General features: G+C 53.0%; 1 protein-coding gene across 4 annotated transcripts in view; it reads right to left on the minus strand.

Annotated features, from left to right (window-relative positions):
• Positions 1-4,738, minus strand: part of PAX7 (paired box 7) — a 118,387-nt gene extending 113,649 nt beyond the window's left edge. For 3 of the 4 annotated variants that reach the window (XM_023219332.2, XM_023219330.2, XM_023219329.2), the window contains exons 1-3: positions 3,901-4,738; positions 1,052-1,287; positions 304-433 (exon numbers count right to left, since the gene is read on the minus strand). In XM_023219332.2, coding sequence (XP_023075100.1) covers positions 304-433; positions 1,052-1,287; positions 3,901-3,985 — 451 coding nt within the window. In that variant the 5' untranslated portion in view covers positions 3,986-4,738. The remainder of the gene's footprint in view (positions 1-303; positions 434-1,051; positions 1,288-3,900) is intronic. The other variant, XM_023219333.1, reaches the window with a different exon arrangement.
• Between the last annotated feature and the right edge of the window lie 6,851 nt (positions 4,739-11,589).

The raw sequence follows: 11,589 nt of genomic DNA on the forward strand, positions 1-11,589 counted from the left end.
CTTCCTTCCTTCCTTCCTTCCTTCCTTCCTTCCTTCCTTCCTTCCTTTCTCCCTTTCTCTCTTCTCTCTCCTCTTTCTTAACTTTTTTTTTCTTTCCCTATTCCTTCTTTCCATCTTATTCCATTCTGTTATGGTTTACTACTATGCCTTAACTCTCTGCCTTTCTATACTCCTTTCCCCCAACTTCTCAGTAAGTTCCCAGTCAACCATCATCTCCCCTCCCCTCTCTCCCGCCTCCAGCCCTCCACATTGGAGCCCTGGCCACACTCTGGGCCAGCTCTGCCGGCTCAGCTGCCTTCTCACCTGAGGGCACAGTGCTTCGGTCACAGTGCCCGTCCTTCAGCAGCCTGTCCCGGATCTCCCAGCTGAACATGCCCGGGTTTTCCCTCTTGTACTCCTCAATCTTTTTCTCCACATCCGGAGTCGCCACCTGCTTCAGAAGTGGAGGTGGGAGAGTAGGAGTGGAAAGATGGGATGGGGGAGGGAAATACTTTTAATATCACCTCTTAAGAGCCCTAGACCAGGCTGGTGGCTCTGGTTACCGTGTGTCCCCCCATCCCCCAAGAGATTGGCTTTATCCTTTCAAGAAACCGGTTCCTGGCTCCCAGGAAGGCAGCTGGGGGTCTGCTGGCGTGTGTGTGTGTGTGTGTGTGTGTGTGTGTGTGTGTGTGTGTGTTGGGGGGGGGGTGAGACAGGGATAGGCAATAAAAAACTTTACTTAGGACCCCCAGGGTCCCCCTCATTATCTTAGGAAAGACTGAGAGAAGATGTCTTCTGGTCTTGGAAGGTGACGGGGGTTGAGGCAAATGTGGGGACAGTCCAGGAATAGCTCATTGGCCTCAAGGTCTTGGACAAGCTAGACCTTACTTAGTGCCATCTCTGAGAAATTCAAATAATAGGAAAACAATGGGAGGATACCTGGGAGTAGGAGACACTCTCCAGCTGTACTTTCCTGGTGCCACTGGATGACACGAGGTAGTAAGAGGGGCCACAACCAGGACCCCCGGACCATGGGAAGCCAGCTGCCAGCCTCTGTGGCAAAGATACTCACTCTGGGCTTGCTGCCGCCGATGGCCCCAGGCCGGATGGACCCGGTCTCTTGGTAGCGGCAGAGAATCTTGGAGACGCAGCCGTGGGAGACACGCAGCTGTCGGGAGATGACACAGGGCCGGATGCCATGGTGGGCCATCTCCACTATCTTGTGGCGGATATGGTTAGGCAGGGGTCGTCCGTTGATGAAGACCCCTCCCAGCTGATTGACCCGGCCTTGGCCAAGCGGGGTGGACACTGGAGAAGGGAGGGGAGATGCAGAATAAGAGAGGCACAGGGTGAGGATAGAGAGCAGACACTGAGTTCATTCCCTGACTCCAGTTTTGTTCGTTTGAGCCCCAAGACCTCAGACAGCGATCCTGGTGGTCCTCACATTGGGGCTTTGGCAGGGAGGTAGTTTGAGAAACAACTGTCATAAATCTAGGAAATCTCCTGTAGAGTTGGATAGAGGAGTCACGGCTGCAAGAATCTCCCCAGATGCTGTGACCCCCAACTCCTGCCACACTACCAGGGATGAGGACACACCTGGGAGATTCGAATGCTACTCAGAAGGGGAGGGAGAGAGACGGAGGTGAGACAGCAGAGCCACCAGGCTGGTAAAGCCTTAGAAATCTTGGGACCAATGACTCTCTGTCCCTCAGGCCGAAGCTTGGGCTGCAGGCCTGCCTGCATCTTGGAGAGGCCAAAAACGGGTGTGATGTGGCTCATCTGGTCAGTTCTACACTCCTGGTAGTCATGAATGATCCAGTTTGTCGGGGGCTAGAAAGGGCTGACTGATTACTACACTTACAGCTCTGGCTAGAGCAGTGGAACTGTCCCAGGGAACAGCTGAGGCACAGCCGAGGGACTGGTGACATATGCTGTTGGCTGCTGCCTCCAAGGGCACCTGGTTGTCCCTTGGGTGACTCCCCTTGCTTCTAACCACCCTTGAAGTCCTAATTTCGTTTTGGGACCATTTTAGGACACCACTGCCCCAAAGTCCCTAAATTAAATAGTTCACTTGGCCTCACAAATCCATGAACCGTGCCTGCAGGCTCTGCCAGGCTGGTAGGCAGATGGAACACAGTCCCTGGGTGGGGGTGACTTTGGGAACCGGGAAGACAGGCATCCCTGGTGTGTGCTGGGGAGGGGAGAACGCCCTGGTCGCTTTAATGCGAAGTCTACACAATTTCCTCACAGAAGGTTGGGGGGACACCCAGCGCACTAATCCGGCCTCGATCCCCCCAATTTGGGGACTCAGCGGCTGCGGAGATCTGGAAGATTAGAACGATTTCACAGCCGCGGGAGTGGAGGGAGCTGACTGTAATTGAAAGGGAGGAGGTGAGAAGAGGCTCCGCGGCTGGACCATTCCTACCGCCCCCTCCCTTGCTCTCCCGGTCCCCCCCACCTCTTTTTGTAAAAGTCGGTGTCTGAAGCCACCCTCGGATTTAATCAGAAATCGTGCGTCGCAAAGTCAGAGTCACTCGGTCTCCGTGGCGGGATATGCCATTAGCGCTCAAGAGCTCTCGAGCGCCCAACTTTATATTCAAGAGCCTCTTTAGCGACCGGCACTCGGCTCTCCTCAGTATTCTGCGTCATGTTGGGCAAATATTGTTCTAATCCGCCGCGCATCCTCAGCCGCCTGTTTTACTTGCATTCGCTACAGGAGAGTGCCGCTGCAAATCCCCGGGTTTGCGCGCTCTCCCGCCTGCGTGGCTGCCGGCGCGCACTTGATCACGAAGCCGCTCTCTTCGCCTCTGTCTAATACGGGGACCCGGCGCCGTCTCGCTGCCCAAGGGAGCTCCTACCGGATCGCAGGCTGCCAGCCCGCCCACCCCCTCCCTGCCTTCTCTCCCCTTCCTCACGCGCCAGGGACTCATACGATTACAAGAAGAGTAATTAAAAAAAAAAAAAAAAAAGTCGCACATATTTCTAACGACTTCTCTGTGACACTCTAGGCTACCTACCCTCAGAAGCCAAATGATCCCTCAGTGACAGGTTGAGGCCTTCCATTAGTAAAAAAAAAAAAAACAAAACAAAAACACAGGAGCGGGTCTCTCGGCTGTGCGCTCCCAGCCTTTTCTCCAGCCGGGACCGGTTCGCCGCCGCCCGTCCTCTCAGCTCTCCCCGGGCGGGCGCTGGATGTTTAGGAAGGACGCTTTACAAAATCAGCTTTCCCCTGGTTTGGATATTGCCGTGCTCCTCTCGCCGTTGAGAAGTTCTCTAAACCTCGCCGTTTAGAGGTTCTCTCCCGGGAGATTTCCAGAGTGCGGAAGCCCCAGTAAAAAGTTTTAGGGGGAAAATCGTTACTAATTATTATTTCCAATTAGTTCGTTTCCAGGCGGAAAAGCAGGAGTGTCTGAGTGTGGCTTCGGAAGAAATGGATAGCGGTGGTAGTTGAGGCATATAAAGTATCACCCATGGTAGGTGGTTCGAAATAAAAAGGACTGGAAGACCAATCCCGGGGTGGAAAAAAATAATTCAAGAGTAGAAAGCCGGCAGCCAGAGAGTCTGGAGAGCCGAGAAATTGTCAGGGAAGTGCCTGGAAATAGTGGAAAGAGCTGAAATTCACCAGGACCTGATATTTACTAGGAGTCCAAATCTACCAGAAGTTCAGCCCTGCGGGTAAAGGCCGGCAGCTCGCGACCTGAGAAGCGCAGGCCGCCGGTCAGTGAAACCCACGTAGAAGCGGACAAGTATGGGTCCCAGAAACTTCCTGGGTTCAGCGCCCGGACTGGGACCCAGAAAAGAACCGGATCCCTCTGCTACTGCCGGCGCCGCCACCGTCCCCTGGAGACCGCAGCCTCTCCAAGGAACCCGAGTTCCGGGCGGCGGAGTCGCGGCGAGGCCAGGCTGGGTGGGCGTTCTTACCTTCCAAAGGGAATCCCGTGCGGGGGTAGTTCTGCCCCGGAGCCGGCCGCATCATTCTCGGTACCGTGCCGGGAAGGGCCGCCATTCTTGCGCACGCCAGGGACGAATCCAAAGTCGGCAAAAATCGCTTCCCGTCCGCTCCCTTCACCCCTGCTGCGATCTCTTTCTTTCCGTCTTCTTCGTCTTCTTTTTTTTTTAACCTCTTCTCCCTCCCCTCCACACACACTCCCTACCCCCACCCCCCACCCCGGGCTGCAGTCAAACGCGTCCAGAAGCTGGGGAGGGGGGTGAGGTGGAGGCGGAGGTTGGGGGGAGGGAAGGTGGCGACGACAAGGAAGTTCAAACAAACAAACACTCCAACCCCAAGTCCGCCTCTGCCGGCTAGGCTCGGCCAGAAGTTGTGCGGGCTGATGCGCCTGGCAGAACCCGGAGACGAGGCCCGACGGCGGAGGGGGGCCTGGGGAACGCGGCCGGAATCGGGGCCGCCAGCCTCGGAGTGGCGAGCGCCGCGCTCTCGCGCTCTCGCGCTCGGGGCCAAAGTTTCCGAGCCCGGAGACCGCGGAGTGGATTTCGTTCTCGTATTTATTTATATATTTATTCTCTCGCTCTCTCTCCCTCCCTCTTCTCCACGCCTTCTTTCTCCAGACCACACTCGCTTCTCCCTCCACACCAGCTTTCACAGCCCCCGTCCCCTAGGAGACCCGGGGACAGACGGAAGAAGGAGCCTCCTCGGGTTTCGGGGCTGGACGGAGGCGACAGGGGTGACGGGGTTGGGGAAAGAGAAATGGAAAAGCGAGGGGGCGCGAGTGATCAGATGGGTAAGTTGTGCAAAAGTGTTCACCGAAGTACGAGGAGGAGGAGGAGGAGGAGGAGGAGGAGAGGAGGAGGCAGTGAACGCGATCTGATAGGTTCGGACTTTTCTTTTATTCATGAGGAGGGAAGGGGGCGAGGGCACAAGGGAGCGGAGGACCAACAACGAAAAGAAATCGCCAACGAATATTTTTTTTCCCTTTTTTCTAATCCCCGGCTCGACCTCGTTTTGGGGGAGAATTTGAACCGTCATGAAAACAGAGGGAGCCGATCCCGGCAAGTTGGGGGCTGGGGGAGAAGGGGAGGAGGCCAACTTTGTCCCAGTGCCTTCCTTTGATGAATGGTCCGGATCCGCCGAGTCCCCGGCCCCCAGGTCGCCCACGGTCGCTCTCGGAGTCCCGGCTCTATGGGAATGTCTGCCTCCGGTCCGGCGCCTCTCTGCAGTCTGGTCTTTTCTCTGGCCTCCCGGGGGCAGAGTCCGCCCTATTTCTCATCTTCTCCCTCATCTCGTATCCTCTGAAACTCCTCCAGTGAGGCTCCCCTGGAACCGGCCTAGGGTGACTTGAAGGGAGGAATTCTGACTTTTTCTGTGTAATGTCAGAGCCCCGGTGTCCGGTTCTTACTCTACCTTCCCGCCGCTCTGAGAAGCCCCCAGTAACCGTATCTGGTTCTGAGGCTTGGGAAAGTGGGTTTGCCAAGTGTTAGGGACAATCTCTTCCTCCCCTTCCAGCCCCGCCCCGTGCAGACATCTCCAGCCGCCACCGTCCTCCTCAGGCCCCCAGGCCGGGCCCATAACTCCTTTCCAGCAGGTAGTTGGGTTTACAGAGAGTTGGTGCTGGTGTGAGGATCTGGGGACGCAAAGAGGTGGGAGAGGGGAGGGAGGGAGCTTGTCAAGACTTGGTACAGCTCTGAGCTCCTTGCTGGTGGGTTTGTGGGGACGACCCAATTGAATGATCGGGAGTCAGGGTGGGGAGATCAGAGGTTCCTGAATTCTTCACTCTCTGAAGCCAGGGTGACCAGCAGCCTCAACCTCAGGACACCGAGTCCTGGGGGCGAAACGCCCTCCCAGCGGGGCAGGACGCCACAACTGCAGGCCTTTTGTCTCCGGGGGGGAAAGAGCGTCTCCGGCCCCACGCTGGAGGCAAAATACAATAAAATGAACCCAGCCCTCAAACTCGCCCCCTGCCAGCCCTCTCCCTGCAGTGGGGTCAGCCTTGTCTTAGCCTGGGGGGCTCACTGCTGGCTGGCCCCAGGGTGTCCCCATCCCTCCCCTTTGCCTCACCTGTGACCTTTGCCCCTCTCAGCATGTGACAGATCTCCCTCCTCTCCCCACTCTCCTAGCACAAGGGGCTCATCAGGTTTTGGTGGGGCCTTCTGGGAATGGGGGCCTTGCTGAAAAACTGGTTAAGTTCACACTGTCTCTAATTGAGAAGGGAGATGCCAAGTAACTTTAGAATTGGAAGGGGGACACCGGGGTACTTTGCATGGCCCAAGTTATGAGGCCCTCCCCCAGGAGAGATTGGGAGATCAAGCTTTAAGCCCAGGGAAGATGGCAACCCCTTACATCACCAGCCTTGCTGGGGACCTGGCCTGCTTTGACCTCCATAGGTGAATATATATTCTCTATGTGTATATATACATATATTTGTATCATATACACTATGCATACACACATATAACACACACACACACATATTAGGTGTATTGCATATTCATCCATTCATTCATCACTAGTTGTCCTCTTTGCCTGGAAGGTTTGAAAGCACTTCTTCCCTGTATTGGTGGAATATGCCAGTGTGATTGTGTGTGAATATAGGCCTGTGCCCGGGTCTGTGTGTCAAGGTGTAGGTGGGTTTTGTGTGTAGGTCTGTTTGGGATCAGTTTGAGTAAATGTGTGTTTCTAAGTGAGGGTCCACGTCTGTACTTCTGCTTTGAGGTCACCTCCATGTTGCCTTGGTATGGCTCCAAGCGCGCGTCAGGAATGTGTGAGTGTGTGTTTAGGTTAATTCTCAGAGTGGGAAAAGACCTCCAGGGCGTGCTGAGGGTGGGAGGCTCCTTGTCTTCTGGCCAGTGCTCATGTAGCATCTTGAGCCGAGTGGGGCGAGTGCACAGCTGGACACCTCTGCTGCCAGGGACCCTCAGAACCTCCGGAGTCCTGCACTGGGGCCATCTCGCCCACAGCGTGGTCCTTCACCCTCCCCGCAAAAGACCTAACAGTGGCGGGTCCAGTAGCGACACAGACCCCCAGCGTTTCTGCAGCTCCGGGATTCCACGGGCCCCTGCAGGGGGAAGGGTTGAGGGAAGGGTTGTCTATTGGAATGAGTGTGGCCGTTCTTGCCTGTTGGAGACCAATTTCACAAATGATTTTTGCAACAATTAAGGAGTGTGGCAGGGTGAAATGGCGATTTCACATCCAGCAGGGGAAAAGGGGGGTTCACCTGGGAACTGTGGTGGGGGGTGGGGGAGAGCAGCGTCCCCTCCTCTCGTTTCCCTTTGCTTACCCCCTTGTCTAGAAAAAGTCACCCCCATGCAGGCTTAATCAACTCCTAAGACCTCCAATTGCTGCTGTGAGGGAGGCTGTGAGGGGCTTCTGAGTGTGTGGGCTGGGCAGGACTTGTTCCAGAAAGCTTTCCTTTAGCCCTTGAACCCCTCTTTCTGTCCCTCTCTCTCCTCTCCCTCTTTCACCCTCTTTCTCTCTGTCTCTTTCTCTCTCTCTCTCTCTCACACACACAAACATTTTTCCTGTTTCTCTGTGTCCCTCCGTCTATCTTACGGTCTCCTCCATCTGTTCTGTTCTTTTGGTCTCTCTTTCTCTTTTCCTCCTTGCCTTTCTGGCTTCACCCCAGCGGTTTTTCTCTGGGACTGTCTGTCTTGTCACCGCCTCTCCCATCTCCATGGTTTCCTGAGGTATGCATGGGCCTCTGTTGCTCTCTGGGCTGTAACTCAGACCTGCATCCCTGGGAAGATCCTTTGGTCCAGATGAGGTTGACTAAAGACCTTCGGGAAGTGATCCTCCTTCTCTGCTTGGTCTGGGGATGCATCTCCGGCCCAGTCCACCCTGCTAATCCCCCAGGAATCATTCCCATCTCAGTGTGGTTTGGTTTGGACGATTGTCTCCTATCTCTGGCTCACCCTGTCTGGTCTGAAATCCCTGCATTCCTCCTTTTCCCTTTTCTTAAGGGCAACAACAATGCTAACAGGAATTCTTCCCAAGTTTCCAAGTGGCATCTTCCAAACCCAGTTGAAATGGGAGAGAAATAAGTAGGCCCAAGGTACAGAAGCAAGACCCCAGCTTGAGTTCAGCTGGGGAAACTTGGCCTGTTTCTGGCTGCTCCCTCCCAAGACATAGGCCACAAAGGGGCTCCCTCCTCCCTGCATCCAAGTGGCCAACAGCCTCTTCCCTCAGCCCAAGGGAGAGGACGCTCTTTATTTCAGACCCCTGTGTCATGAGCACTTTTGGAAAGCGATTACCCAATAAATATTCCTTTAAAGGGTGATAAATCCACCTTGAAAACCAGGGGTTTTGATTTCGTTGGGGGCCTTTTGCATTTTCAGAGGCTCCGGCCTGCTCCGCTCTGCTAGAGGAGGCCAAAGACATCAACAAATGGAATTATTCAGTCTTCAAATGTTTGATAATGACAGAGGAGGGGGTGGGCGTGGGGGTGGGGAGGGAAACTGAACATTCAGGAACAAAGGACTCTCGGGAGGCTCCTTCCAGGTTTCGGAGGCTGGAATTCCTCAGCACTACATTTCCAAGAAGCACCGACCTTTTATTATTATGCTTTTCTTTTAAGAACTGGGACTCTTCTAGGTGTGACCTTGAAATAATCTGCCCAAACGTGAATAGGAACGAAAAGGAAACCGAGTTGAAATCTTGCTTGACATTTTCATTTTCCCCAGAAAAACGGAATAGTATGCATTGGATTCCAGTTCTCAAGAACTGGACAAGAGCAACATCAGTAAAGATACAACAACGGTAATAATAACCAGGCTTCTCCCAGGCCTACTGCTAAGTGGGCTCTCGGGTGAGCCTCCTCCTTTCCTTCTTCCTGGTCTTCCTCCTTCCTCTCCTTCTCCTCCTCTTCCTTCGCCGTTTCTCTTCCTCTTCCTTCCCTTCCTCTTCTATTTTCTCTTTCTCCTCCCTTTTCTTCCTCTTCCTCCTCTTTTGCCTTCTCCTCCTCTTCACCTCTTTTTGTTTTCTTTTTTCTGAGACGAGGGTCTCACTCTGTCCCCCAGGCTGAAGTGCAGTGGTACGATCTTGTCTCACTGTAGCCTCCACCTTCCTGGTTCAAGCAGTTCTCCCACCTCAGCCTCCTGAGTAGCTGGGATTACAAGGACTCACCACCAGGCCCAGCTAATTTTTGCATTTTTAGTAGAGAGAGGGTTTCACCATGTTGACCAGGCTGGTCTCGAACTCCTGACCTCAGGTGATCCACCCCCATCAGCCTCCCAAAGTGCTGGGATTACAGACGTGGGGCATGGTGCCCAGGCCCTCTTCATCTCTTTTCCTTCTCTTCCTCATGTTCTCCTTCCTCCTCTTCCTGCTTCTCCTTCCTCCATTCTTCCTTCCCCCTGTTTCTCATGTCTGCTCATTTTCTCCTTCTCTTCTTCTTCTCCTTCCTCATTTTCTCCTCCTCTTCTCCTCCTCTCTACTTTCTTTTCCTCCATTTTTCCTTCTTCTCCCTTCATCTCTTTGTCAGGCTGGTCCTGGGAGCCTTTTACCTTTTGAGGTTCTGGAAATAAAGACAAGCGAGGCTGAAGCTTAGAAGGAGACCCAGGATGGGCCAAGGGGCTTCTCCTACTCCTCTTCCTTCTTCTCTCTGCACTTGCCTCTCCTACTAACGGTTTTCTACTGGCTTTCAGAGATGTGGTTAAAGCCATTTTTACAGAGTGGTCCCTGATATCTGTAAAAGCCTTTTCCTCTCTGCCCGTGCCTGGGAATCCGTCTTTCCTTTCCATTTCTGAAGTGGAAAAAGAACTTTCCCAGGAAGAAGAGAATGCCCCTCCTCCCCTGCCAGCCTGCCCCAGTCTGGTTCCAGTGGTTTAAAGGGAATGCACTGGGATGAAGGTGTACTGGGATACGTTCATATGAATATGTGAGGCTGAGAGCAAGTGTGCGCCTATATAAGAGTATACAAGAGCCTGTACACAAGAGAGTATGAGTGCGCCTACATATGTACTTACGTGCATGTGTGCATGTGTGTACACACAAGTGCATATGCTCATGTAGAGACGTGAGGTAGGGCACGTGTAACAGGAATTTCTCTTTCTTAGCACCCTTTGGAAGCCTTGGGAGGAAAGCCTCCTCCCAAACTCCCAGTTGCTGGAACAAAAGACCAAGTGTCAGACGGTGCCGAGGTGCCTTCTCCAAGTTCAATTTGCACCAAGTCCAGCCTGAATGGGTTGTAGACGTTGCCCTTGGACAATTACCTTATCACAGCAGAGCATCTGCAGGACCTTCAAAGCACTTTCATTAAACAATCAAAGGGAAGTGGTGAGCCCAGTGAGCTGGCTGGCCTGGAGCTCCGGGCTGTGCACAAGTTCCAGGGAAGCCCACAAGCCCAGGTGAACTTTGCCTCCAGGACCCCAGGCTTTCTCAGGGCTGAGGCAGGATGGAAATGAGGATGAAAAGATCAAACGCTGCCTGTATTCCACCTTAGATTGGCTTGTTGAGAAGAGGAAGCTGATGGAATTGAGTTTTCTTGCTTGCACGTCTCCTGCTTGGTTTGCAGGACTCCTGCTTCCTTCTCTCCCTGGGGTGCTCCTTCCCCTATCATGGTTCAGTCCACGGGGAGGGGTCTTTCCTCTCCCACATGCAGGAGAAGCATGCGGATGGACTTGGTAGAAGCTTATAGAAGCTCCACAAGGACAAGAGTACTTGTGCTGTGTGTTCATCCCTGTATCCTATGTGCCATAATGGATGCTCAATAAATGTCATTGGGTGAATGAATGGACGAATGAATGATCCTAGTACATTGAACCTTGGCTTGCTCTCTGTGTGCTAAGGTTTCCTCACGGGTTAACTGGAGACTTGTCCCTTGGAGCACCACGAGGGTGCATGGCCATATATGCATGGTGAGCAGTGCTCCAACAGAACTCAAAACATGGCCATCTGTACTGTCGGAAGAAGCATGGATGAGTTGGGTGAAAACGTCTAGTGTCATAGTTGATCTGCAGTTGGTTGGCACTCAATGCAAGCTGGCCTCCTTGTTTCCCACTTCCTTGATAGTTGGCCACTGGGATTTTTTTTGTATTTATCTCTGCAATTCTGGGATGGAGCTCAGCATCTGAAAAAACACAGATGGTGCACAGTAAAGAGCTGAATGATCTTGAAGTTGGATGCTTATGTTACTCTTTGACCTTGGGTACTCATGTTCACAATTAGAATTTTTGAATGCCCACTCTGTGCCACACAATTGACAGTGAGTCTGCTTAATCTCAAAGCTACCCCAAGTAGAAGATAGCAACATCTCTATTTTACAGAGGAAGAAATAGACTCAGGGAGGCTCAGAGATGAGTCCAAGATCAAAGATAGTATGGAAGAGATTTTTCTTTCCTTTTCTTTTTCTTTCTTTTTTTTTTCTTTTTTTTTCTTTTTTAGATGGAGTTATGTTCTTGTTGCCCAGGCTAGAGTGCAATGGTGCAGTCTCAGCTCACTGCAACCTCTGCTTCCCGGGTTCAAGTGATTCTCCTGCCTCAGCCTCCCAAGTAGCTGGGATTACCGGCATGAGCCACCGTGCCTGGCCGGGAAGAGATTTTTCACTTAGGCCTCCTAGATTTCAAAGCTCTTTCTTGCTTCTGTTCTTCTCTTGCAGCATCAGTTTCTCTTTTGTAAACCAGATGATCTTCAGCACTGAGCACAGAGACTGGTGTGTAGTG

This window comes from Piliocolobus tephrosceles, chromosome 1, assembly GCF_002776525.5.
Source record: "Piliocolobus tephrosceles isolate RC106 chromosome 1, ASM277652v3, whole genome shotgun sequence".
Lineage (NCBI taxonomy): Eukaryota > Metazoa > Chordata > Mammalia > Primates > Cercopithecidae > Piliocolobus > Piliocolobus tephrosceles.